The sequence below is a fragment of the Puma concolor genome, chromosome D4 (assembly GCF_028749965.1).
Source record: "Puma concolor isolate L17-30 chromosome D4, mPumCon1.1.hap2, whole genome shotgun sequence".
NCBI lineage: Eukaryota > Metazoa > Chordata > Mammalia > Carnivora > Felidae > Puma > Puma concolor.
Genome location: NC_141679.1, coordinates 88,226,515 through 88,254,435, shown reverse-complemented (window position 1 = coordinate 88,254,435; position 27,921 = coordinate 88,226,515). Strand labels below are relative to the sequence as shown.

Below are 27,921 nucleotides of genomic sequence, written 5' to 3'. Positions count from 1 at the left end.
TCAAAGGGGCTCGCCAGGCTTCCCTCGGCCTTTGCCCTCCCGGAAACTCCACCAACTGCACCCCAAGGAGCGAGTCCCCAGCGATGGCCCAGGAAGCAAATGGACCCATCAGCATGGCAACGTGGAAGGACATTGTTTAATAAATCATTTATTTGACTTGAGGTCGATGCACACACGCTCTACCATACAAAAGTTGGAAGCTGCAACAAATCAAGTGCCAGAGGCAGTGCATGGACGTGTAAACAAAGACAAATGAAAACACTACTCTGAGTGATCTGGGAGCAAACCAGAGTAGCTGGGGGGGCCCAGGCTCAAGATGACATTCAGAGTGCAGGGGAAGTGCAAATGAACGGAATGTGGGGCTGGAGGGGAGGAGGGTGCCCCCGGGCCTTCCCATGCAGGAGGCTGCTCCTTCCTGGACACCAGCCTCAGAGGGGGGGGGTTGGGGCCAGAGCCCTGGCTCAACACAGGGTCCTCCAGCCTGGGGGAGCAGGAGCGAGCGTGCAGGGAGGTGATGGGCCGGACCCGCACCACCCCTCTCCATTTCCCTTCTCTCTCCCTCCCAGGACCCCTTTGCCATTCGGGGGAGAGGGGCCCTGGTCTGAGGAGCCAGTCCTCCGGGGTACGGAGAACAAGGAGGAAGAACTCAGTTTCTCTGGGAGGCCTCTCAGCCTGAAAGGGGCAGAATCACAAAATAAAGTGTTAAGGCAATAAATAAAACATCCCACCTCCGGTGAAAACACTGAGTGAAGTCAGTCTGCAGGGCTCACAGCACCCTGCAGATGTGGGGACAAGGTGGGGACGGCTGGAGGACCAGCCGATGCACAGCTGGAGCGTTTGTGCGTCGAGCCAACGGCAAAGCGCCCGGCAAAGTTTCTTGTCCTAATGAGGGCAGGGGAGCCAGTCCAGCCCTGTACATCCTCTGACCCGCCCGATGTGGTCCCTGGGCCCGCCACCGACGGCAGCACAGGTGACAGGCCTGCGATGAACCCTGGTCAGAGCCTCCAGCTCAGCCCTAGCACCACCCAGGGGGTTCCAGGCTCACAGAGGCAGGTGGGTGGGGCGGGAGGACCAACCCCACCTGTTCCATCTTTGGTGGTGGCAAAGGGGAAGAGAAGTGACAGTCTTTGGCAGGACGAGGGAATGTCAGAGGACAGCATCCTGGTTTCCTGCTTGGGTTTGCCAAGGGCCCAGTCCCTGCCCAGACGTGAGCACAAGGAAAGCAGACCCACCCCGTCCCACCCTTGGATGGTCCAGGCCTGCCACCCGTCTAAGGTACCCCTCCCACACCAGGCACTCTGTGGCCCCCACCCTCCCAATCTGGAGCTGCAAAGTCTCTAGGGTGGTGGCAGGGGTGGGGGCCAGCAGGCACTGGGCACCAAGAGATGGTCTAAAGCCCAGGTCCCTTCTAGCTCAGGCCATCCGTGGCCTTCACCAGAGCCCCACCACCCCGTCTTCCACCTGTACCTTCCCAGCCCCGTCGTCAGCAGCCCTCCGGCTCTGCCTGTCCCACCCCTCCTCACAACAAGGTCTCTCTCTGACCACCTTCCTCTCCCTCCCTCAGGCCCCACAAGCCGCTGGTCCAGCTGCTGCTTTGCCCAGGGACAGCTGAGGGCAGTCAGGCAGGCCCCCAGGGCTCCAACCCTCTCCAAGGAAGTTTGCAGGGATTCCCAGATGATCAGGGACAATTGCCCTAGGCCACCAAAGCCCAGGCTCTGCCAACGCTGACAGCCAGGGACACCCAGGCCCTTCGACACCAACCCTAAGGAGGGGAGGAGATGGCCTTTTCACTGCCATCGCCATGTGGACAAGACCCAGGCAGCACCCCTCCCCGAGCGTGCACCCGCCACTACTGGAGCAACTCCGGGGGGCCGTTTTCTCGGGGCAGCGCCCCGTTCAGGCCAATGCTGCTGGCCACCGGCGCCCCCAGGTAGCCAAGCAGGATCTCGCTGCGGCGCCGGGACAGCTGCAGGATGTCGTCTGCCAGCGCCGGCACCGAAGTGTAGCGCACATTGTCCAGGTCAAACATGTCCCTCAGGTACTGCACGATCTGGTGCTGGGGGGAGGGCTGGCGTTGGGCCTCGGCCACGGCCCCTGCCCCCCTGCCCCCCGCACTGACATCCTCCGGACCACCCAAAGCCCCTTGACCCTCCCCCAACCCGTCCACAGGCTCCCACCCTCCTGGTGCTTCCTCCGGACCCACGTCGGCCAGGCTCCCCCCAGGCACCCCCGCTCACCCCTTCTCGGGGAGCAGCCCAGGCAGGCCACGCACTCCGTTTACCTTGAAGAAAGCACAGACTTCAGCGAGCTGGGGTTTGGGTCCGAGGAAGCCAAAGGCTAGGACGGGGCTTACGTGCTCCGATACGGAGTAGAAATGGGAGATGAAGCCATCAGGCACCTGCAAAAGTGGTGAGGCTGAGGGCTGGGACGCGGCCAAGCTGGGGGGGGGGGGGGGCATATCAAGAGCTGGGCTTTGGGGGCCTGGCTCAGTCACGTGCTCGCTGGGTGACGCCGGGCAAGTGACAGGGGCTTTCACCTCTGGAGAATGGGGGGTAACCTCGGGGCGGCTGTGAGGACCACACGAGGAAGGGGGCGGGCTGGGCTCCGCACCAGAAGTGCCCAGAATACTCGGCAGTGGCAGCTGGTATCAGCTGGGCAGCAGGCCTGACTGGCAGAGGAGAGCGATAGATCACGGCCCAGTCACAGCGCCAAGCGCTGCCTGGGAGTACAGATACCAGCCGCCTGTGGGTGGGAGGGAGGCGACTCCGCCAGCCACACCCAGACGCCTCCGCCACCGCCACGCCGGCCTCCACCCCTCTTGTGGGCCCTTCCTCCCTCAAGGATGCCCTTTCCCCGCGGGCCCTTCAACAGTTTCTGGTGGCCCACACTGTGCTGGGTCCTGGAGAGATTAAGCGGACCTATGTGTGCCTTCGAGGTCCCCCTGGGAAAGGGAGAGAGAAAGGGCAGGACAGGTGGCCAGTGCTGTGACAGAAGCCAGAAGGGACGGCAGGGCCTGGGGGCTCAACTGGACCTCCTTGCGGGGGGTGGGGGGGGGGGTGGGGGGAGGGGTGGGGGGGGCATTCTTCTGCCAGGCCCCACCCCCAGCTCAGGCCGTGCGGATTGGTCAGCAGCACTGGGGGCCCCACCCCGCCCCGCCCCGCCCCGCCCCGCGAGGGTCACTCACCATCAGCAGTCTCCTCTTCGCTTTCAAGACGGACCAGCAAGCAGTGGCCAGGGCCTAAATCAAAGATGGGACCCCACCCAGGTTTCAAATGACAGGTCGGGCCTGCAGTCCCTCCCTGATCCCAGCCCTCCCCAACCCAAGCAGGAAGCAGGGGCCTGGTGCCTGAGCTCTGTTGCTTCCTTCCCCTCAACTAGGAACCAGTCACACCTAAATCTGACCTGGACTCTAACCCTTACTGCCGCAGGCCCCTCAACTAGCGGCTGATCTTCCCCGGGTTGCAGTTCCCTTCGCTGTGAAACGGCCATGGCCGAGCACCTCCACCTCATTCAGAGGTCGTGGGGGTCCATGGTCACCGCCTACAAACTGCGGGTAGAAGACGAGCCCCAGGCCATGTAGCACAGCTGCCTGAGGGGCCCTGCACTCTCCTGCTATTCCTTCCTTCTTCCTATGTCTTAACTTGACTTAATAACGTGCATTAAAATGGAGCAGAATTCACCACGGGAGACCACAGTGCAGAAGGAAACGCCCCCCACTGCGTGGGTTCTAAACGGGCGCAGAGAACATCAGCCTCCCCTGGGAAGCTGCTCCAGCGCAGATGCTGGTCTGCCCAGCCCACAGCCCCACATCGAGCGGGGGAGGGAAGCCTGCCCGGCAGGGTGACGGCTGCCTGACGGCGGGGGTAGGGGGCCCAGCCTTGGTGCCCAGAGCCAGGGACGGAGGAAAGCAGGGTCCAGGCCAACGCGTGGGGTGACGGGAGCCACCCACCGTCTCCTTGAAGCTGTCTGACAGCCAGCGGTTCCTCAGGACGGCGAGCACCGAGGACGGGGGGTTCTCCAGGTCCTCGAAGGCGTCCATGAGTATGAAGTCCAGCACAATGTCGAAGAAGCTCATGCACACCACCTGTGAGAGGGCAGGGATGCTCTGAAGGCTGCAGGGCCACTGTCCGGACGGGAAGACCGAGTCCAGAGAGGCGTGGGTGTGTGGGGGCCTGGGTGGGAACACACAGGTGAGTGGGCGCATCCCTGGGCCGTAATGGGGTACAGCCGGGGCCGTCTCCCCAGCAGCCTGGGCCCGCTGGCAACAGCAACGGAGCCACCTCAGACCCTCAGAATCAAGGCAGAGCTCGGCACAGGCATCCCTTCCCTGCTCAAGGATGTTCGGTGCAAGGGACCCCGGGGCACTGGGGCTCAGCACAAACCAACTCACCCCACGGCCCTCCAGCTCCAGCCGCGTGGTGGCCCAGGTCTCAGGCTGCAGGGCATAGCCCATCATCTCCTCGTAACTCTCCAGGAAGCCTTTGGGGCTCTGTGGGGAGAAGCACAACCCACTCTGGTCATGAGAGAGGCTCTAAGACTCACTTGGACTAGATCACAGGGGCAGGCCTGTGCATGGGGGACGAGCCAAGGCAGGGCTGAGGCCTATCCCCGAGCAGCGGCCGTGGAGGACACCCGGCAAGAAGTGTCCTCTACCCACCGCTACGCGCCTCTGCAGACACCAGGCCACGTCTGGGAGAGGTTCAACAACAGCGCGCCCTGCAACGTCTCAGACCAGCTCGCGACGGAGTACCAGGTGCCTTCCGGGAGATGCGCACGACACCATGAGCTCACTTTGCAAAGATGCGTGAGGACAGGAGGTTGAGTCAAGCAGCCAAACATTCCAATCTGCACGACCCCGGCTGCCACTGGTGAAACGGGAGAACCTGCGGCCCACACTCACGGGCCGATTCTGGGGGAGTCGGGGAGCTCGGGCTTGTTACACAACCAGCCCGGTGCCTGGGCCTAAACGATAAATAGCATACGAGACCTGCTGCTGCCGGCACACAGGACGGGCTCTCCGCTCTCTGGGGCTGTGGGGCAGAGCTGGGGCTAGCGACGCCACGTGCACACGTGGACGTGCATCCACGGGCACGGAAGGCTGGGACGCGCCAGGGGCTGTGCTGATAGGGGCCAACTCAGCGAATTCGTGCAGTCTTAAGAGGAATGGTCCAGCAGTATACCCACTTTCTAATTAGGAATACCCAGGCTGCGGGAGATCAGTGATGTGCCCAAGAGCCAGGCAGGGTGGAGCTGACACACGACCGCACAGGCAGGTTGCCACCCCTTATAAAGAACTATGGGTGGAGAAGCCACCAGACAGATGTTCGCCAAAATGTGAACAGGGTGGTGGAGTTGGGGACGGTTTTTCTTTTTGCTGTTTTATATCTGTTGGGTTTTTGTAAATTGAGCATGAGTATTTCTATAATCATTTAAAGAAAAAAATAGAAAAACCATTTCTATTAAGTTTTAAAGAGAATTTGCTAGGATGGCCTTGACCATGACTTAACCTCCCAAAGCCTCAGTTTCCTCATACGTAAAGGAGGACGATGAAGATAAGGGCTGGCCAAGCATGTCTGACACCATCTTACGAGGTCCCTGGGGCACACCCACTCACACTGGAGAGGGTGCATGTCTGGCCCATGGACACACAGTGACGAAGTGGTCTGACTTCTCAAGTCTAGAGCCTGGGTGCTGTCCACAGGACTGGCACCCTCCCAGCTCTGCCTGCCTGCGACAACCCAACAGGGCTGTGTCGGTTCCCGCTCCAGTCCCAGGGCTCCGCATAGGTGAGCTCCGCTCTCCAGAGTGCTAACCAGCCATTCACCAAACCTACGTCCCACACCCGAGCGGAGGCAGAAAGAGGAGAGCTGTATTCCTGGGCCTCGCAGGGAGCGGCCACAGAGATCAGGCCGTCTGCTAAGCTCCTGGCACTCACCTTAGCCTCACCTGCCCACCCTTCACTTGTCCGCGTCTTCACTCTCTTGGGAGCCCACAGAGAACAGGCCAAGGGCACAACTGGGGTCAGGCCAACCTGGGTTCAAATGCCAACTCTAGCCTTCCCACACTTAGAGACCTGGACAAGTTCCTCTCCTTCCTCAGGCTCTGTTTCCTCATCTGCTGAGTGGACAGTGCAGTCAGGACTAAAGGAGCTACTAGAGGTAGAGACGTGTCTAAAGCTCAGGGCCCGCTGCCGGGTAAACAGCGGCTGCTGGGAGAATAATTATGCACTTATGGAGCACCTGCCCCGTGCCAGGCCCTGGGGCTGGGCACACCTGTGCCGGGACAGCCGTGGTCCTGGCCCTCACGGAGCTCCCAGAGCAGTGACAAAGAGCAACCCACAAATGGGGTGCAGGGTGGGTGTGCTGGCGGGGTGAGCCCAAGGGCTCTTGGCAGAGTCCTCCCGAGGAGACAGACAGGCCAGCAGGGGCTTAGAAGATGGGGAAGCAAGGAAGAGCAAAGAAGGGGGGGGTGAGGGGGGCTTCCAGATGCTGGTGAAGTTCCACCTCCTAACCTCGGTGCTGGGCACACAGGGGTTGATCTTTTCATTAAATCCTAGATATCTGTTTTTATACCCTCGTGTGCGTATTCGACAGTAAAGTAGTTAACGACAACAGCATCGAGGATCAGTGTTCCAGGTGTTTAGGGACCACCCTGTGCCATATGCGAAGGCCCGGATCAGGGAGAACGTCTGGAAGAGCCTATACGCTAAAAGCCTGAGCCCTTCGGTCTGGACGAGGCCAAGTGCACGTGGCAGCCGGTCACAAAACGAAACTCGGTCTGTACCTCAAAGGCAGCAGAAGCGAGGGAGCACGTCAGGCAGTTGGGTAACGAGATCAGAGGCGTGTTTTGGGAACCATTACTCAGACAGTGAGGTGAAAGTCCTGGGGGGTGGGGGGAGGCATTTTCAAGGGCTTTGCTCCAACAAGGGACCGATCAACATGACAACTCAGGCAACCTTATTAATGAAGAAATGTGAAGGAATGGATACAACAGATTAAAAGGATCACTGAGACCCAGCATCGGCCAAGACATAAGGAGACGCACTGTTACACAGCTGGCAGGAGCTTCGGTCATTAAGTTGTTGAGGCATTTCAGACAGCAAACTGGGAAGCCCTTCTAACTGGGCCCAAGACACGGGATTGCCACATCTGGGTTTTGCCCCACGGAAAACCAAAGGTACCTAAAGAGGTCCGTAACAGACAGACTAGAACAGCAGTGTGACGGGGGAACGTCAGACACAACCGTAACGTCCACCCACTGGAGCACCAGCCGAACCACAGTCAGCCCTCCCGACGGACTACTGCGCAATCAGTAAAAGTAACCATACCTGCTGACATGGACAGATAGACAAGATACGCTCTTACGCAACACAATAAAGCTGCCCAACAGTTTGCAGGGCGCTTTGGAAATTAAACAACCATGTCCAAGGGTTATCAGTCCATGAAACCGAGCAGGAGAAACACCTCGGGCTCTGGCAGGTGGGGCTCACGGAGACCGATGATGGTTTGCATTTTAGAGTCACTAAATTGTGTAAAACCGCGTCATGGTATCATCAGGTAAAAAGCAAGACAGGTCTTTGGGGCGCCTGGGGGGGGCTCAATCGGTTAAGCGGCCGACTTTAGCTCAGGTCACGATCTCGTGGTCTGTGAGTTCGAGCCCCGTGTCAGGCTCTGTGCTGACAGCTCAGAACCTGGAGCCTGCTTCCAATTCTGTGTCTCCCTCTCTCTCTACTCCTCCCCTGCTTGCTCTCTCTCTCAAAAATTAAATAAACATTAAAAAAAAATTTTGTTTTAAAGCAAGACGGGTCCATATTTTTAAAAATTAGTACAGGAGGGGCGCCTGGGTGGCTTCGTCGCTTAAGCGTCTGACTTCGGCTCACGTCATGATCTCGCGGTTTGTGGGTTCGAGCCCCGCGTCAGGCTCGCTGCTGTCAGCTCAGAGCCTGCTTTGGATCTTCTGCAATTCCCCCACACACCCCTCCCCAGCTCACGTGCATGTGTGCTCTCACTCTGTCTCAAAAAAAAAACATTAAAAAAAAAAAAAAAAATTAGCCCAGGAAACCCCCCTAAGCCTTTTCCAGGAAACTCCCCTAGAGCTTTCAAGATGAAGTCAAAGTTCCTCAGCTTGATTTCAGATTAGGTTTTGTTTTTTTTTTTTTTAACAGAACCAAATAAAAGTTACAAAAATAAAAATAAAAAAGACAAGGTGAGAAGAAAACCTGAAAAAAACTACCTTCTCGGCCTTGGTCATCAGGCCCGTCACCATCTGCCGGCCAACCTCCCCGAAGAAAAGCTGGTTGCTCTTGTCTTCCAGAAGACCCTAAGGAATGAGGAACGGAGGGGAGCGAGCCGTCGGGCTGGCAGTCCCCCAAAGCTGGCGGAGAGGTCAGTATAATGGGCCAGGCAGGTGACTCTGTCTGTGCAGAGGAGCCAGGGGCAGGAGCAGGCCTGGCAGACCTGCCTGACTGTCCCCAGCCCCGGCTTCGTCCTCCCCAGGCATCCCCGACACCCACCTCGAAGGCTTGCCGCACACAATGCAGCTTGGCCAGAAAGTCCTGGTCACTGTAGCAGCCCAGCAGCTCAGTCCTGTGGGGAAGCACACACAGTCACACCCCCTGGGCCCCGTCCAGCGACGCCCCTGTGGGGTCGGGGTGGAGCCGCGCGTGGCCCCGCCTCAGCCAGGCAGCGTGACTTTGGCCAAGTGCCTGCCCTCCTCTAGGGCTCGGCTGCCCCCAAACCAAAGGAAGAGGCTGAATAGCTGGTCTCTGAGGACATGTCCTCAGGAGCACTGAGTACAGCTGGCCGGTCTGGACACTGGGAGTCGGGCCAACCTCGGCCTCCTTCAGGCCCCAGCCAGCAAAGGACCCTCACTGGCAGGGGACTGGAATGGCCAAGCAGGTCCCAGCTGGCAGAGTGCCAGGACAGGGGGCTCCCGCCCATTCTGGCTACCCTCATGCACCTCACTAAGGCTTCAACCAGGCTTTCCAGCCATGTTCGGTCAGTGAACTTTTTAAAGTTTATTTATTTTGAGAGACAGAGAGAGAAAAAGAGAGAGAGAGACAGTGTGTGTATGCACACGTGCGCAAGCACAGGGAAGGGGCGGAGAGTGAGGGAGAGACAATCCCAAGCAGGGGATTCGGACTCACGAACAGTGAGCCGAAATCAAGAGACGGAAGCTTAACCAACTGAGCCCCCAGGTGCCCCTCAGTCAGTGAACTTCAAATGCACATGCTTAAATCTGGAGTCACGGCCAAAAGTCAAGTTCCGAGTTCCGTATCAAGTGGCAAAACTAATTTAAGATGAACAAGAAACCGAATTGTGCCACAGATAAGAAAACTGAGGCCAAGAGAGGTCAGGCAACCTGTCCTATGCACGACAAAGGGACAGAACCCGGCAAGGATCGGGTCTGTCTGTCCCCAGAGCCCGGCCTCGGGGCCGCTGCCAGGACGGATTCCTTTGGGACACAGGGCTCAGAGAGAGTGCCCACTAACAGAATGACAACTTCGCGGAAGTAGAAATCATGGTTAACTCACTAATTACACGGGTCTGTGGTTGCTAGTTTCGGGCCCGTCTGTCTCGGAACATAAGGCCGTCCTCAGCCCTCCGCGTCTGGGTCAGGAGCACCGTGGCCCTCGGCCCGCCTGTACAGCTGAGTCCTCACCAAGCACTACTGGCTGGCTTCTCCGGCCTCCGAGGGGGACAGGGCGCACCCACCTGCCCCCCCCGACCCCCCGCCTCCTTCCGCACACGCTCACCTGAGGGTCCGGCAGGGCACCTTCCCCTCCTTCACCAGTTGCAAGGCTTCCTCGTAAGCGGCGGCCGGCCTGGAGAGCGGGATCGAGTAATCTCCCACCTGCAGGGACTCAAAGAGCTGGGGGGAGGGTGTGCAGGAAGAGGAAGGTCACGTCAAAGCCTCCGTCGACCGCATCCCAGCGGGTGAGGGTGCCCGCCCAGGGGACACCCGAGGGCCAACATCTCAGAGGGGATGCCAGAGGGAACAATGAGCCAAGAGGCCAGAGGCCTAGATTTCAGTCCTCAGCATCCGCATCTCCAGGAGCCCTTCCCAAAGGGACCATCTGCTGGACAGGTGCCCACACTCTCACCACCCCCCCACCCCCCCCTCGGGCAGGACAGCTGGGCCTGACACGTGTGGCCGTGACAGGAGACTAACGCCAAGCAACAGGCATGCAGTCTAAGAAGGGAGAGGTCAGTGTGGGCTGGAGCCATGGGGGTGGAGACCCCTGCCCTCACCCACAGGACCTATGACCCCGGCTTCGCAGGCTCCCCTGTCCCCAGCAAGCGCGTGGAGTCCCCAGGGAGCCGCGCTTGGTAACTGCCAAGTTCCGCCCCTGTCAGAGGAAATGCCTTCGCTTTCCCGTGACCCAGTGCTCACGGTGAGAGTTCACACAGGGGCCTGGACTTCACTCCACCCCGCCCTCCCTCTCTGCCCATCCACCCCGTGCCAGGTCACCTCTGTGGCAGAGAAGAAGGAATCCTCAGAGGTCAGGCTGTCTTCATCGTCCGCCCGTAGATGCAGGGAGCCCTCTGTCAAGGGGAGCATGAGGGTCCTCTCTGGGAAAAGCAGGAAGAGAAGGGCTGAGCTGAGAGTCCGAGATCACCGGGCTTTTTGGAATGCGCACGTGCCCCGCTACCAACACGCGATTCCGGGCCAGATGCCGCTACTGACCGCGCAGCTCCTATTTACTGAACACTCGCGCGTGAAGATTCTGGGCTCACGGCCTCAAATGAATGGCTTCTTTCAACGGTACGCCATCCTTGGAGGTGGGCGCGGTTAGGCGCAGAACGAGGCTGCCGAGGGGGCCACGCAGCCGCACCCTGGGCCCGATGGCCCCTGAGCTCTGCACGGGCAGGCTCCGCTGTACTGTGCAGCCCCGAGCAAGGAGACTCCCCCCTCTGACAAACTGAAACTTAGCCACTGGTCAGAGCTCAAGGGAGTCCACGGGCCACCTGGCATTGCCAGCCCCACCCACGCAAGGCCTGCAGGGGTCCGGACCTTCAAGGGCTCTGAGGAAAGGTCTCCCAAATAAGCAGAGACCGTGGCCCTAATGGCCCCACCAGCCTCCTCTGCCACATGGGGAGGCCACAGGGGGCAGGGTTCCTCCTCAGGCAAAGCCACTTGGCGACAGGCCATGGTGGGGTATGTCGAGGTAGCCAGCCCTTGCCAGGCCCGCGTCGCCGCTGGCAGAGCTGAGGGGCCGGACACGGGAGTCTGATACACCCCCTCGGGGCTGACAGCACCCAGAGAAGGGTCCTGGGGCCCGCTCACTGCGTGCGGTCTGACACACGGCGGGCACCAGGAGAACGATGGCCGTCTGGCTCAACATCTTCATGACCTCTCGGCGACATCATGTACTTGTACCTCAGAGGAGTAGGCAATAAGACGACTTTTTCCTTGGCCCTTTGGCCTGTTTTCAACTAATCTCCACATGAGCCATCCCTTCTGCCTACCTGGTGCCCAGAGAAGAGGGCTCAAACCAAAAGCCTGGAGCAGCCGTCAGGGGAGATGCCAACATCCACACCTGAAGGTCTGCTCCCGAGGGGATGGGGCAAAGCACACTGGCCAGGGACTCCCAGGGCCACACCAAGCCCTGCTCCTGTCTGCTACGTGTAAAAGACCGCCACCGGGGCACCTGGCTGGTTCAGTCAGTAGCACATGTGACTCTTGATCTCAGGGTTCAAGCCCTACGTCGGGTGTGGGGATTAGTTTAAAATGAAATCTTTAGGGGCACCTGGGTGGCTCAGTCAGTTGAGCGCCCAGCTCTTGACTTCGGCTCAGGTCATGGTCTCACAGTTCGTGGGATCAAGATCCACGTCGGGCTGGCTCTGCACTGACAGTGTGGGGCCTGCTTGGGATTTTCTCTCTCTCTGCTCCTTCCCTGCTCACATTCTCTCTAAGTAAAAAATTAAACTTTAAAAATAGAAAAAATTAAAAATAAAACCTTTAGAGCACTTGTGATGAGCACTGGGTGTCATAGAAGAGTGAAGAATCACTAAATTCTACCCCTAAAACCAAAATTACACTATATGCTAACTAGAATTTCAATAAAAACTCGGAGGAAAAAAATGTTCTCAATAAAAAAATGAAAACTTAAAAAAAGAATGCCTCTTTTTTTTTTTAAATATACACAGTAAGTCTTCACCTTGCTTTTGAGTCGGTTTATTTAGAGAGCGTGCACACACGAGCGCAGCAGAAGAAAAAGGAGAGGGAGAATCCCAAGCAGGTTCTGCGCTGTCCGCACAGAGCCCAATGCAGGGCTTGATCTCAAGAGAACGTGACCTGAGCCAAAATCGAGAGTCGGATGCTTAACGGACTGAGCCACCCAGGCACCCTAATGCCTCTGCCTCTTAAAGCCTCAGTTGCCCCATCTATGCAATAAGGCAGTGATCAAATGAAGTCCAAAGGCTCTGAGGACTTTGAGGGAGCCCACACCCCGGTCTCTCGCCACCTCCCACCTCCACCCTGCCCCCACCCCATCCCACCCCAGCCCGTACCGGGCCAGCTCACCAAGGTCCAGCAGCACGCTGTCGGAGGGGAAGGTGGACCCGAACTCCTCCTGCAGGTGGTAGGCCCGGTGCAGCAGAGACTCCAGCTTCTCTGCAAACTCCCTTCGCTGTGACTCTGGCTGCAATTAAAACAACGGTTCGAGGGGCGCCTGGGTGGCTCAGTCGGTTAAGCGTCCGACTTCAGCCAGGTCACGATCTCGCGGTCCGTGGGTTCGAGCCCCGTGTCAGGCTCTGGGCTGATGGCTCAGAGCCTGGAGCCTGTTTCCGATTCTGTGTCTCCCTCTCTCTCTGCCCCTCCCCCGTTCATGTTCTGTCTCTCTCTGTCTCAAAAATAAATAAATGTTAAAAAAAACAAACAAACAAAAAAAAAACAACAACAGTTTGATACTCCCCAGGCCAACAGCCCCTTCCCTCACCAATGATGGCGGGGAGGGGAGCAGGCTCTGGGGCCCGGCAGCGAGAGTACGTATCTAGACCTGAGCTGCCCAACACAGTGGCCGGCCAGTCACACAGAGCGACTGAGACTTGAAATGTGGCCTGTCCCAATGGAGATGTGCCGTAAGTATGAACACATGCCGGATTTCAAACACTTAGTGCCGGAAACCCACCAACGAACGAACAAAAGTCCTCTGAAACATCTCCATGATGTTCCACGGTGATCGCGTGTTGAGATGACAATATTTTGGATGTACTAGACCACAGAAAATGTATTACCAACGTGATTTTTACCGGTTTCCTTTCGCTTTTGAGCGTGGTCTCTAGGAAACTTTAAATGAGCTATATGGCTTCACACGGAACAAGGCTGCTCTGGACCCCAGCAGACCTGGGTTGTGTCCTCGGCACCACCAGTTCCAAATGGCGTGACCTCGGGTAGACGACCTCCTCATTCTAAGCCTCTGTTTCCGTATCTGTCAACTGAGATGAGAGTACCTACTTCCTAGAATTTTAGGGAAAACTTGAAGGAAAGAGGGTATGCAAAGCCCTGCACACAAGACTGGCCTGTGGTGATGACCAGTATGTGTTGGCTGTTGTAACAATCATTGTGATACGATACACAACATGCACGCAATGTGGAAGCTGTAATATAATACTCATCACGTAAGACATCTGATATATACACATGTGTAATAACACTAATACAGTCACCATTCCACAGTTCCCAATTCCACTGTTACTACTAACCGCGTGTGCTCGGGAACATCCTGCACCTGAGGGGCAGCAGCCTGTGGCTCAGTGACCTCCCCACTGCCCTTGGCCTCCAGGCTGGTATGTGGAAAGAAACACCACTCCTTTGACCCCAGAAGGTTCTCAACCAAGGGGCCAGGCACGGGCAGGCCTGGCTCTGTTTTCCACCAACGCTGCCAGATCCTATACCTGCAGGTAACCGGACTCTGGGGAGGAGACGAGGGCCAGCTCTGGCCTCAGGCGCCTGGGGACAGAGGTGGAAGGGCTCAGAGGAGGACGGCGATGACGGAGATGGCTGCTTACACTGAGCGCTCACCCTGAACCAGGCACTTCGCTGCTCAGCCTCAAGGCATCCTTGAAGGCAGGTGGGCCTACGACCCCGATTCACGGAGGAAAACTCAAGGGAGGTTAAGTGGCCCAGCCTGCCCAGCTAGAGCCCGGCAGAGCCCAGGAAACCTCAGACCCACCGTCCACTTGGCCCAACTCCCCGAGAGGACCAGACCCCGCACAACGTGGCCGGCAGAGCCTTGTAGCTCTGGAAGAGGCCTGCCAGTTCTCTCTCTGCGAAGCAGCCTCGGGTTAGGGAGCGTTTCTCTGCCGTCACGGTCACACCGAAAGCGCAAATGACAAGAGAAAAAGGATAGGCTGAACTTCATTGAAATTAAGAACTTCTGTGCTTCAAAGGATGCCATCAAGAAAGTGAAAAGACAATCCCCAGGATGGGAGAAAGTATCTGCAGATCCTGTCCCCGATGAGGGACTTGTATCTAGAATGAAGAGCCCTTACAAGTCAATAATAAAAAAATATAACCATTCATCTATGGGTAGACACTTGGATTGCTTCCGTATGTTGGCTATCGTAAATCCAAGTGTCCATCCACAGGTGAATGGATAAAGAAGATGTGGTCTACGAGGGTGCCTGGGTGGCTCAGTTGGTTGAGCGACTGACTTTAGCTCAGGTCATGATCTCGCAGTTTGTGAGTTCGAGCCCCGCGTCGGGCTCTGTGCTGACAGCTCAGAGCTTGGAGCCTGCTTCGGATTCTGTGTCTCCCCCTTTCTCTACCTCTCCCCTGCTCACGCTCTGTGTCTGTCTCTCAATAATAAATAAACGTAAAAAAAAAAAAAAAAAAAGGAAATGTGGTATATAAATACAATGGGGTATTATTCAGCCATAAAAAAGAATGAAATCTTGCCATTTGCAACACGTGGATGGATCTAGAAAATATAATGCTAAGTGACATAAGTCAGACAGAAACGAACACCGTGTGATTTCACTCATATGTGGAACTTAAGAAACAAAGCAAAAAAAAGAGACAAACAAAAAAACAAACTCTTAAATACAGGAAACAAACTGGTGGTTGCCAGGGCAGCGGGGAGGGAAACGGATAAAGGGGATTAACAGTACCCTTAACATGATGAGCACTGAGTAATATATAAAATTACTGAATTAAAAAAAAAAAAAAAAAAAAGACAAATAGCCTAATTAAAAATAAAGCAAAGGATCCAAATAGACATCTCTCCGTAGACCTACAAATGGCCAATGAGCACACTGTTAGCCCAGGGAAATGCAAATCAAAACCACAATGAGATAACCATTTCATACCCAATAGGAGGCCTAGAACCAGAAAGACGCAAAAAGGAGTGTTGGTGAGGACACGGAGAAATCAGAACCCGCCTACACTGCTGATGGGAACGTAACATGGCACGTTACGGAAAACAGGCTGGAGGGTCCTCAAAATGTCAAACGTAGTGTTACCACAGCACCCAGCAACTCCACTCTTAGGTACACACCCAAGGGAGTTGAAATCTCGTGCTCACACAAAAACCTGCACACAAATGGTCGTAACAGCGTTCCTCCGGAGAGCGACAGAGTAAAAACAACCCAGGGGCTCGGCTCTGTTGAGCGTCCGACTTTGGCTCAGGTCATGATCTCGCGGTTGGTAAGTTCGAGCCCTGAGTCGGGCTCTGTGCTGACAGCTCAGAGCCTGGAGCCTGCTTCGGATTCTGTGTCTCCCTCTCTCTCTCTGCCCCTCTCCCGCTCACGCTCTGACTCTCCCTCTCTCAAAAATAAACATCAAAAAAAAAAAAAAAAAACCCACAAAAACCCAAATACCCATCAACGGATGAATGGATAAATAAAATGTGGTACATCTATACAATTGAATATTACTCAGCAATAAACAGAAATGAAGTAGTGATCCAAGTTATTAGAGTGAACCTTAAAAAAAATATGCCATAGGAAAAAAGCCAATCATAAAGGCTACTAATTGCATGACTCCCGTTTATAGAAATGTCCAGAACAGGTAAATCTATAGAGAGGAAAAGTAGATGAGTGGCTGCCTAGGACTGGGGGGCACAAAGGGACAGAGGGGGTCTGACAAAGTACATGGGATTCCTTGGGGAAATGATGAAAATGTTCTAGAGCTCATTGTGGTGATAACCACACAGCCCTCCATATACTAAAAGCCAATGAATTATACAATTCAAAATGGAACTGGATGGAAATGAATCATATGGGATACGAATAATATTCTACGAAACCTGTTAAAAATTCTTTAGCACAGAAAACCGCCTGGAAGGATACCAAGTGGTTATGTCTGGATGAAGGGTCATAGGCATCAATAATACTGACACTAACGATCATTTCTCGAGCAACTACTGTGCGCCAGGGTCCTACAGTTGGCAGTGATATCCCTTCGAGGGCCCCAGCACGCAGGGAGGAGGAAGGCCTCTGCCCAAGTGACACAACACAAGCTGCGCATCAAACACTGGGCGTTTTTTCCCCCCACTCTTTTCCATTCCTATCGTTTTCATTATTCTTTAGGGAATTCTTCATCGCTTTCAGGAAGAAGACGATGAAAGTTCTAGAATGTTCAGATGCAGTCTTAGCGATCAATACCATTTTGGAACTAAAACTGCCTCCCTTCCCTTCCACGACCTGACAGAGTCCTGCAGGTGTCCATCAGCGGCCACAGGCAGAGGTGACCCGGTGCAGCTGTGCCCTTGGGCACCAGAGGCTTTGTCACCCCCTGGGGACCTTCTCTGATGTTCCTGTAGCGACACTGCTCCTTTTGTGTGGCAGGCCTCTGAGCCAATGTCCCCAGCTAGAGAAGAGGGCACCACACCTTCAGCCGGTGCCAGGCATGTCCTCATCCTTATACTTCAAACTATTTCCCAGGCTCCCCTGCCAACTGGCTCATGGCCAACCAAGGCGCAGGTGGAGGAGGTGTGGAGTGGGGCAATGGGCAGAGAAACTCCTCTCCCAGTCCTGACTCACACCGTATCTCTGCCCCACCCTGCCCAAACGGGGCAACCCCTGCTGGTAAGCCCCGTCCATGGTTCTGGGTTCTGTGGCTCCTGAGCTCTGGGCACACCCCCTCCAGCCCGAAAGCTCTCGGCTCCTCCCTCACCTGGGCCACCTGCGTAATTCCCTGGGCTAACCTCCCTTTTTAACACCCGAAGTTGCTTCCGTTTCCTGGCTAGACCCTGAATGACCCTCCAGAGACTGTCAGACTGCTCCCCAAAGAGCCCCCGCTTTGTCCTCGCCCCAGCAGAGGACAGGAGCTCATAGGTTTGTCGTTGTTGTTGTCGTTTAAATACAGAAAAGTACAAAGACTCAACAACAGTCCATGGGCGCCTGCGTGGCTCGGTCGGTTAAGGGTCCAGACTCTTGATTTGGGCTCAGGTCATGATCTCTCATGGTTCATGAGTTCGAGCCCTGCATCAGGCTCCACACTGAAAGCACGGAGCCTGCTTGGGATTCCCTCTCTCTCTCTCTCTCTCTCTCTCTCTCTGCCCCTCCCCTGCTCATGCTCTCTCTCTCTCTCTCAAAATAAATAAATGAACATTAAAAAAATACTAAACAGTCCACAATCCTATCGCCTATACAAACCCTCCCCATAAGCAAGGCTTGAAATCAGGAAAGACAAATGATAAAGTGACATGAAACCCCTTTCCCCCTTTTCCTTGTAGACCCTCTCCTCACAGACCACAGTTAATAATTTCCTGAGTTATCTGTCCAGAGGAAAGGAAAAATCCACATGCATACCAGCAGTTACCAACTGGCACACATGTACATAGATATGTCTTTAAAAAAATTTTTTTTAAGTTTATTTATTTATTTTGAGAGAGACAAAGACAGCTCGAGTGAGAGAGGGGTGGGGGGGGGGGGGGGGGGGGTGGGGAGAGAATCCCAAGCAGGCTCCGCACTGTCAGCACAGAGCCCAGTGTGGGGCTCGAACTCGCGACACCATGAGATCATGACCTGAGCCAAAACCAAGAGTCAGACGCTTAACCGACTGAGCCACCCAGGTGCCCCTGGATATGTGTCTTTTTCAACATGGACACACACAGGTCATGCTATACACATTCCACATCTTGCTTTTTTCGCTTAATGACATATTGTGGAGGCAGCAGCCTATCAGCCTATATAGAGCGTCCTCAGCCTTTTAACGTCTGCGTGGTACTCCAAACCACTTTTTAATTTTTTTTTTTTAACGTTGATTTACTTTTGAGAGAGGAAGACAGAGTGCGAGCAGCAGAGGGGCAGAGAGAGAGAGGGAGACACAGGATCAAAGGAGGCTCCGGGCTCCGAGCTGTCAGCGCCGTGCTGGACGCAGGGCTCGAAATCATGAACCGCGAGATCACGACCTGAGCCACCCAGGCGCCCCTGCTCTGGACCACTATTGATTTGACATGTAGATAGTTTCCTTTTTGTTTTTTTCCTGGTCTTTAACTGTTACAAGATAACGCTTCAGTAAACACCCATCCCAAGAGGTGTGTTTGCTATGCTTTACGCCAAAATTTTTTATTTTAGCTTTCTTACTATCTCCTTTCTGACATTGAAATAAATACTGACTGGGGCACCTGGGCGGCTCAGTCGGTGAAGCGTCCGACTTCGGCTCAGGTCATGATCTCGCGGTTTGTGGGTTCGAGCCCCGCGTCGGGCTCTGTGCTGACAGCTCCGAGTCTGGAGCCTGTTTCAGATTCTGGGTCTCCCTCTCTCTCTCCGCCCCTCCCCCACTCACACTCCGTCTCTGTCTCAAAAATAAACATTAAAAAAAAAAAAAAAAAAAAAGACAGAAATACTAACAGTGCCAAACGCACCATGTAAAGAAAAGACAGGACACAGGCTGTGTGATCCGCTCAATCGAACGCAGGCTACTTTCCCCCCCCAGTCCTTCATAAAGTGCCCCTTTTCCTCACATAGTGGGGACTGGGGTGTGATCATCACCATGGATTACTGGGCAATTCCTAAGCGTCGGGCATGTGCTAGGCACGTCACGTTGAGTATGTGACCTGGCTGGATCGACACCCTGGTCGGGGGGAAAACGCCCACCCAGGACAAGCGACTGCCTGGCACAAGGCCAGGCTGCCACCCTGCCTCCCGCGGCTGGCTGCCGCTCCAACCCCCCACCGACCTCCTCCACGGCTGGGAGCTCAGAAAGACACAGGAGAGGACCACCTACCTCAGACAGCACCTCCGAAGCAGTCTCGGGGTTCCGCAGGCTGTCCCCCGGCGTGGGGGTGCTGCTGCTGTCCCCTCTCTGCCCCACGCTCAGCGCCTGCTCCCACTTCTGTAGAGCCTCCTCGAACAGCTCCATGCCTGAGCCCGGGCAGGAAGAGAAGCGAGAGTCCGACCTCAGTGGTGGAGAACAGCTGGGCCCCACGCAGTGTCACTCAGGTGGGGGCTCAGGAGACCAAGGAGGCGGGAGGACCCCCAAAGGACAAAAACGGGCAAGACTCTATGAGCCCGGCCCTGATCACTTTTCCACCGTGGCTCAGGTGACAGGCCTCCGTTCGAACCAGGTTTGTTCCTGGAGACTGTCCCCTGTCCAGAAATGGCTGAACAGCCCTGAATGAGGGTTTGGGCGTCCAGGAGCGGGGTTGCAAAGCGGCACCCGGAAAAGCGTTCTGAGCCCAGCCTGGGCTCCCGAGAGGAGACCATTCTTCCCCCGACTCTGCTCCAGGAGAGCCCCCAAGGCTGGCCTCTTGGCCCCATACCCTGCATGTAGAGACTCTCCGCATCGCCGTCACCGGCGGTCACAGACTCTTCCATCCCTCTGGCATCCCATGGTCCTGAGCACGCAGCCGTGGGGCTGGATGAGTTCACTGCTACCATCTGGGCACCAAGCAGCACAAGGACCCGAGGGCAAGGAGTAAGGCCCTCCTAGGCTCTTCGTAGGACCCGAGCCCCTCCCGCCGCCTGATCACGTCGCACACCCTCTCCGAAGACCGTCCCCAAAGCCGGCCCCTGGCACGGCGGCCAAACCCTCAGCACGGCCTGCTTCCACCAACTCTCAGCCCCTGACGGCCCCTTACACAAGATGTAGAAGTGGGAGGAAATGGGGGCCAACGCCCGGCCCGGGAACCAGCAGCCTCCAACAAAAGCCACCCTGGGTCCATTCCCTGTTCTGGGGTTCTGTACTGGGAGCACTAGGAAGACTGAGGGAGCACCCACCACGCACAGGGTGGGGCAGAGCCCGCACTCGCCACAATTTCTTGCCCTGCCAGGACGTGGGCTCCTCCAGGCCAAGAGCTATTTCTTGGTCACCCCTGAGTCCCCAGGGCAGAGCCCAGCTCAGAGCTTGCTGAATGGATGGGTAAAGAGATGAGCAAATGAGCCCAGAGCCACTCTCCAGGAGAAAATACGCCCTGTATCTCATTGATCTCTATATCCTCAGCAGAGTCCCCAGCATAAAACAAATGCCTGCTTGGTGCCTGATGAATGAATGAATGAATGAATGAATGAATGAATGTATGTTCATAGACCAGTATCTTCCCCACAAGACCACAAACCTCTCTTCTGCACCTATCCACCTTTCTCTCGCCAATGCCTGACACTCAATAAGTGATCAGTGACAGTCTCTGAAAGCCTGCATGGATGGGGCGCCTGGGTGGCTCAGTCGGTTAAGCGTCCGACTTCAGCTCAGGTCATGATCTCACGGTTCGTGGGTTCGAGCCCCGCGTCGGGCTCTGTGCTGACAGCTTGGAGCCTGGAGCCTGCTTCGGATTCTGCGTCTCCCTGTCTGTCTCTCTGCCCCTCACCCACTTGCATTCTGTCTCTGTCTCTCTCTAAAATAAATAAACACTAAAAAAAAATTTTTTTGAAAGCCTGCATGGATGGACGAGCGAAGGAATGAATGAATGAACGAAGAGACCGAATGAAATCTCTTCTCCTGTCTTCCCACCAGTCTGTAAGCTCCCCGAGGACAGCAACTAGAGCCTATTCTGTGCCAGGGACTGAGCCCAGAACCCCTGGTGCCCTCCCCCAGGTAGTTACCGAAGCCAGGCTGTGGGAGGAGCCCGAGCGCTTGCTGGGCTCGATGGAGGAAATGCCACTCAGCGTGTCGTTACTCTTGCTGCTGGGGCTCTGCATCCTCCGGCTGGCGTAGCCTGTGAGGAACAGGAGGGCAAGGGTCACGCAGGCTTTGACCCGAGGCTGTGCACAGGCTATTCCCACCTCCAGGCGATCCTCTCCCTCACCTGGGAGCCTGGACTCCCCACCCTTCTAAGGCAGGGTGACGGCTGCCTAGTGCATGCACCTAGCACAGTGCTACACCCGTGCATGTCTTCCTGCTCACTGCCATGTCCCTGTCACCCAGTGCAGGGCCTGGCCCAGAAGGCCCCGGATCTGCCAGGTGAGTCTGAGAATGAGGGCTGACAACTTCCCCAACTCCTCCTCACTCAGTTTCCCCTGTGTCGCTGACTAACTGATTTGGAATTCTTCTCCTTCCAAGAAGAATTTGAGACAATGACTTTTTTGGGGGGGAGGCGGGGAGCACAAGCGGGGGGAGAAGCAAAGAGAGGGAGACAGAGGATCCGAAGCAGGCTCTGTGCTATCAGGCTGACAGCAGCGAGTCCGATGTGGAGCTCAAAGTAACGAACCCGAGATCATGACCTGAGCCAAAGTCAGACGCTCAACTCACTGAGCCACCCAGGTGCCCCGGGGTAGCTAGGTGGCTCAGTGGGTTGAGCGTCTGACTTTGGCTCAGGTCACAATCTTGCAGTTTGTGAGTTCGAGCCCCACTTGCGTCGGGCTCTGTGTTGTCGGCTCAGAGCCTGGAGCCTGCTTCAGATTCTGTGTCTCCCTCTCTCTAGCCCTCCCCCTCCTGCACTCTGTCTCTCTCTCTCTCTCTCTCTCTCTCTCAAAAATGAACATCAAGGGGCGCCTGGGTGGCGCAGTCGGTTAGGCGTCCGACTTCAGCCAGGTCACGATCTCGCGGTTAGTGAGTTCGAGCCCCGCGTCGGGCTCTGGGCTGATGGCTCAGAGCCTGGAGCCTGCTTCAGATTCTGTGTCTCCCTCTCTCTAGCCCTCCCCCTCCTGCACTCTGTCTCTCTCTCTCTCTCTCAAAAATGAACATCAAGGGGCGCCTGGGTGGCGCAGTCGGTTAGGCGTCCGACTTCAGCCAGATCACGATCTCGCGGTCAGTGAGTTCGAGCCCCGCGTCGGGCTCTGGGCTGATGGCTCAGAGCCTGGAGCCTGTTTCCGATTCTGTGTCTCCCTCTCTCTCTGCCCCTCCCCCGTTCATGCTCTGTCTCTCTCTGTCCCAAAAATAATAAACAAAAAACGTTGAAAAAAAAAAATAAAAAAAAAAATGAACATCAAAAAAAATTTTTTTTAATACACACATGGGAAAACATTTTTAATAGGTTTTTTTAAAAGTTTATCTATTTTGGGGTGCCTGGGTGGCTCAGTCGGTTAAGCGTCCGACTTCAGCCCAGGTCATGATCTCACAGCTTGTGAGTTCGAGCCCCGTGTCGGGCTCTGTGCTGACGGCTCGGAGCCTGGTGCCTGCTTTGGGTTCTGTGTCTCCCTCTCTCTCTGCCCCTCCCAGCTCATGCTCACATTCTGTCTCTGTCAAAAATAAATAAACTTAAAAAAAAAAAAAAATTAAAAAAAAAAAAAAAAGAGTTTATCTATTTGGAGAGACAATGCAAGTGAGTGGGGGAGGGGCAGAGAGAGAGGGAGAGGATCCCAAGCAGGCTCCCCGCTGTCAGCACAGAGCCCGATGTGGGCCTCAAACTCATGAGCCATTAGATCACGACCTGGGCTGAAGCCCTGCACTTAACTAAGCCATCTGAGGCACCCCCACACACAAAAAAATTATTTTAAGTGAGAAAAGTAGGGAGGGGATGATAAGATAACACCAGAGATGGTGGTGGTGGTACAGGGCAGGCGAGAGGCTGGTGCAGAAACGGCCTCAGGTTTCCCAGGGGTCAGTGCCAGCCAGAAACCCAGCCTCCTCAGCAATTCTCAGGTCCTAATCTAGACTAGCCAAAAGACTCGTTTCTCCACTTGCAAAGGGAAAACTTCCCTTTTGCAATGAGAATTCACAATTAAAAATCATTTTCACCTCGGGGGGGGTTCTTTTTTTTTTTTTTTGCTTCTTAAGCCAGGTTTCTCCCAAGATGTGAGCCTGTGAGAACTTCCTGCCTTGGGAAGAGGGCCACATGACACTCAGGTCATGGCCAACGCTGGGTTGCTGGGTTACAAGATAAACAGGGGCCATGAGGGCTCTGAAAGCCACAGCAGCACACATAAAACAGTTCAGAGGCTACCAGGCAGGGGCTGGGTTAGAGGAGAAGGGCTGACCGCGAGGGACATGGCGGGTAGGGATTGAGAGCATGGCTACGGGTGTTACACAAAATTACGTGAAGAATTGTATGCTAAAGAGGCACCCAGGTTTAAGCGTCTGACTCTTGGTTTCTGCTCCTGAATCTCTCGGTTCGGGAAATCGAGCCCCGCCTCAGGCTCCACACTGATATCGCAGGGCCTGCTTGGGATTCTCTCTCTAAATAAATTAATAAACTTAAAAAAAAAAACAAAAAAAAATGCACACTAAAAAGGGTGAACTTACTTACTGTATACAGAGTCAACCTTAACTTTTAAAAGGGGGGGGGGACAGAATACCATATGGCTCTGAAAGCACATGGCCCTTCTTGCTCCCACGCCAGGAACTTCCCTCCCTGGGCTGCGTGCCACCAGCCCCCTCTGGACCCCCAGGTGCTCCCAAAGGGTCCTCAGATACTAAGAACAACCGCCACCGACAGGACATGTGCGCCCGGGGCGCATCACCCACCAAATCCTTAAGGTGACTCAGGGAAGGGTCTATTGCCATCCCTGCTTCACAGACGAGGGGAGATCAGCTTGGAGACGGGACGTCACTAGCCCAAGATCCAACAGCAAACGTGGGGCCCAGCCGGGACTTGACTCTAGGTCAGGCCCTCCCCCACTGCCTCACACCTACCTTTCTTCACCGACGGCACCTTCCTGGCCATGAGGAGGGGGAGGGGCACCGTGCCCAGATGTGCGCCTCCGATCTCCGGGCCGACCTGCTTCTTCCTCCGCCGTCGCCTTTTTAGCTGGTGGGCGGCCAGGGCCAGGGCCACAGTCCCCAGGGCTGTGGCAAAAAGAACCTTCCGCAGGCCTGGAGTCAACCGTAGCTGGGAGAACGCAGACTGCAGGAAGAGAGGGAGGCGGCGGGGCCCAGAGCTCCGTGGCAGGCAGAGCTGCTCTGGGGAGCACCCGAGGGGTGGAGGGTGCCTCAGGCACTCAGGGACTATTTGCTGACCAGGAATGATAGAGAGGCAGTCGCCCCGAGGGGAGGGACCTGGCCAGGACTTCTGAAACGTGGACCACGGAGATGTAAAGAGGGGGAACTGGGGACAGCAAAATGACAAGGCCACAGAGATCACATCTGGGGTCCAGGACGTGTCCCTAACTCCACGGGTCATGATCCTAACAGCTGCAGTGGCTTTAAGGAAGTGTCAAAAGACCTGGTCAGTGACAGACATTTGAGGTTGGCAGAGAGGGCATCACTGACCCCTCTTATAGACTGAAAAACTGAGGTCAAGTGCTCATACAGCCCTAGGGTGAAGAGCGGGCTTGGGGCTCCAGACTCCTAACCTAGTCCTTCTTGCTGTGCTGAAACAGGAGACCCCAGAAACCTGGGGTAGCAACAATGAGGGAGAAGCTTTCCCAAATGCTAGGGACCCTGAGATGAGGGCCTCAGTGTTTTGGAGACCAGAGGGGTAAAGGCAGGACCACAAACCCCCCGCCCCAACCTTTACCTGCCCGAACGTCGTGTACAGGAACACAGGGATCTCGGCCACCGTCATGGCCAGGGCCTGGATCACGGACATGCCCTCGGTCCTCCGGAACGCCATGGCAGGACCAGCACCCTGGGCAAGAGCCGTCGGGTCCAAGAGCTTCCAAGAAGAACGTCTTCAACTGGCTGCTGGCTGGGTCCCAGGCACCGTCCACGCCTCAGAAAGACAGAAATGCACATACCAGAGGGTCCTTCCACAGAGCTGAGAGACGAATGACCAAGTTAGACACAGTGAAATGCTCACGTGAACACAACGAAATGCCCCTAAGAGTGTCCTGCGGGATGAGGTGGGGGCAAAGCCTACCAGTGCAATGCCAGGCCCAGAATCGGGCCCCTATCTTCTGCACCCACCAGCAAATGCCCCACAGACCCTCTGCCCGCCCTGAATCCTAGGAGCAGAGGACAGCAGCACTGGCATGTTGGCCCAAGAACGGACCCAAGGCCTGGGAGATGGGACAGTCACCCTCAATCCTGGGGCTTTACGCCACACTTTCACCATCTTTTCAAACCCCGCGGTCCATCGGGTAAACAAAAATGTCAAGCCACCAAAGGGTCATGCCCCTGACTGGGAATCATTATACCTTTTTCATCTCCCGCAAAGCCAAGAATGTTTTTATTTCCTGTGGGCTGTATTATGAGAACAAGCAGGGTATTTCCTCAAATAACAACAGCTCCTACACGCGACGTGTGCCCTTTGTGCTGAGTTCTTTGTGCTGAGCTCTTTACGTATGTATGTTAGTTCACTGAATCGTTACAATTCTGTGAAGGAGATGCTAGCTAGCCGCCCCCCCCACCACCACCCCATCTTTGCCAATTTCCAATGAGGAATGTGAGGATCAGAGTGGTTAAGTCAGGAGTCCATGGTCATACAGCTAGTATGGGGTAATGTGGACTTGGGCCAAGATCTACTGAACTTTAGACTCTGGGCTCAATACAACCCTTTAGCTAAATCTGACATGGAGCTGGAAGCCGCAGGACCACACACTACCGGGGCAACATTCCCCTGGGGCCTTCTGAGACCCCCCCTGGGTCCCCGCCTCCCCCCCCATCCCAAGCCAGCGAATAAGCATAAGCATCTTAAGCACACTTTGCCCAGTCTCCAAGATCCTGCAGAGTGCTCCCCACCCCTCCTCCCCCCCCCCCCCCCCCCCCCCGACAAAGACCAAGGATGCCTTCAAGGTCTCCCGGGACCTCAAGCGGAAGGAATACACAGGCCAGGACAGACCCCATCAACCTGGGATGGCAGCCAAAATCACTGGAACGGCACAAGAAACCGTTTATCCCCAGTGAGCGGGAAGGATGGACGAAGGATGGACGATCCCACCAGTCTAACTCTGGCGCTCGGCTGTGTGCATGAGGGGGTGGCAAGCAAGGGCACAGTCTAGGACCAAGGAAACGGTCATGTTGTCAAGGCTGCGAGGCTTAATTTGCTTAGCTGCAATTTGCTTAGCTGCAAATGGAGCTATGCAACCTCCAGAGGTCGGGGCCCAGGTTAATATCACAAACCAGCCCTCTCTTCCCCCGCTCCCCCAACCTGGCCTGGACCTAGGAGCAGGGAAGACGAAAACACCAGAACACCAGGGGATCAGCAGCTACTATTTCCCAAGTGCTTATTACCGTAGGGCAGGCTTGGAACAGGCGCTCCCTGGAAAGCGGTGGCCTGTGAGTCTAGTCACTCACAGACGCCCAATGCTTATGATGGGAAAACTGAGGCCATGAGAGGCAAGTGGCCTGACCGACCTCGCTAAGTGACCAAGATGGGGTGTGACCTCAGCTGCAAAGGATCCCAAAGCTATGGTGTTTCCCCTGAGCCGTCCATTACAACTGCCACCTCCCTCTCCACGCCACACCTGAAAGATTTCGGGGCGCAAGCGAGAAGAGCCCACAAGGAGTAACAACAGTGAGCCTGAACACATGCTCCAGGAGTGAGAGAAGCCTGGGAGGCCAGGTGTTTGCCTGCAGGAAAGTCAAGAACAGCCTCAGCTGTCCCAAAGGAGAAGAAGAGTCGCACGTGCAAGGTGACAACAGGGGCCCCCAAGCCTGCTTTGCTCCAGGGACGGATCCACAGACTCAACTCAACTGTGCCCTATTCACCCCCGACACAACCCAGGAGAAGCCTCCTCTTCTCTATGACAGCCTGTAGCAATGCTCCCCACCCTTGCACATTTCCAATGCCATTCCTACCTGGACAAGTCACTCTATAACCTTGGACATAAACATCCTCATTCTACCGCCACTGTGGCACTTACAACACCCTCAGCCCGGATGCCCACATCTTGCGCAGGGGCACCTCCTCCCTTGAAGTGGGCAACCCCATTAATGACTCTGGCCTGAGCATCCCGCCTTTCCTCCTTGACCCCATCAATGTCCCGGACCCAGGCATTCCTCTGAACCACCCTCTGCCCAGTCTCTCTTCATTCCACATTAGGTAGCTTACAAGTCTGACCAAGCTGGGCGCTGGGCACGGGCCACTCCCACACTGGGCCTCAGCAACATCCCCTTCTTCAGGGTCTGTTCATTTCATCTTGGTTATCACCCTGCGCAGCCACAGTTCAGGCCCCCTCCCCTCTTACCCGACCCCCGGAATATCCTTGAGGGTCGTCCAGATGCCCACCGGCGACACCTCGGCCGGCGCACCTGCTTTCCCAGCCCAGGTTCGGGTTCCCGCGCCCCTGCAACGTTCCAGGCCCGGGCATCTCCTCACTGACCTGGTACCTTCCGTTCCACCTCTCGCGACGCCCACGGCCCGGGTACCCGCTCATTCCAACCCGGGCCCTTCTAGTCCGGTTGAGCCCGGACACCTGCGCTCCCACCCAGTCCTTTGCTCAGACCCGGTTCCCGCCAGCTGCAAGCCTCCGTCCCAGGCCCTGCCGCGACGCCCGCCGGGCGGGCTCAACCAAAGCCGCCACTCACCCAGGATCCCATCGCTGCGGAAGGGCAGCGTCTCCTTCTCCAGCGCCCGCGCAACCAACCTCGAGGACACCGCGGGGGGGCGTGGCCCCACGCAGGGCCAATCCTTCTTTGACCAATGAACGTCGCCGAACTGCCCCGTGCGGCGTCGGCCTCTCTCCAATGGGCTGGATCACGTGATAGGTCTGGTCG

General features: G+C 55.9%; 1 protein-coding gene across 2 annotated transcripts; it reads right to left on the bottom strand.

Moving 5' to 3' along the window:
* Positions 1-132: 132 nt before the first annotated feature.
* MIGA2 (mitoguardin 2) lies at positions 133-27,876 on the bottom strand. 2 transcript variants are annotated; one of them, XM_025912212.2, is made up of 16 exons: positions 27,733-27,876; positions 24,782-25,021; positions 23,959-24,169; positions 20,991-21,103; positions 19,712-19,829; positions 19,177-19,313; positions 12,526-12,643; positions 10,471-10,571; positions 9,755-9,870; positions 8,513-8,585; positions 8,233-8,319; positions 4,391-4,489; positions 3,950-4,084; positions 3,185-3,238; positions 2,282-2,398; positions 133-2,056 (listed from the first exon to the last, which is right to left on the bottom strand). In XM_025912212.2, the coding sequence occupies exons 2-16, from the start codon at positions 24,875-24,877 to the stop codon at positions 1,850-1,852; spliced, it is 1,782 nt and encodes a 593-aa protein (XP_025767997.1). In that variant the 5' UTR covers positions 24,878-25,021; positions 27,733-27,876; the 3' UTR covers positions 133-1,849. The 2 variants fall into 2 exon arrangements, with proteins under 2 accessions (XP_025767997.1, XP_086540362.1); XM_086684236.1 differs by having other exon boundaries at positions 23,959-24,111.
* Between the last annotated feature and the right edge of the window lie 45 nt (positions 27,877-27,921).

Coding starts and splice junctions, on each gene's coding strand:
- MIGA2 (XM_025912212.2), bottom strand. CDS start 24,877: ATGGCGTTCCGGAGGACCGAGGGCATGTCCGTGATCCAGGCCCTGGCC. Junction 10,572..12,525: donor CAGCGTGCTGCTGGACCTTG/GTGAGCTGGCCC, acceptor TGCTTTTCCCAG/AGAGGACCCTCATGCTCCCC. Junction 9,871..10,470: donor CCTTCTTCTCTGCCACAGAG/GTGACCTGGCAC, acceptor CCCTCCCCCCAG/CTCTTTGAGTCCCTGCAGGT.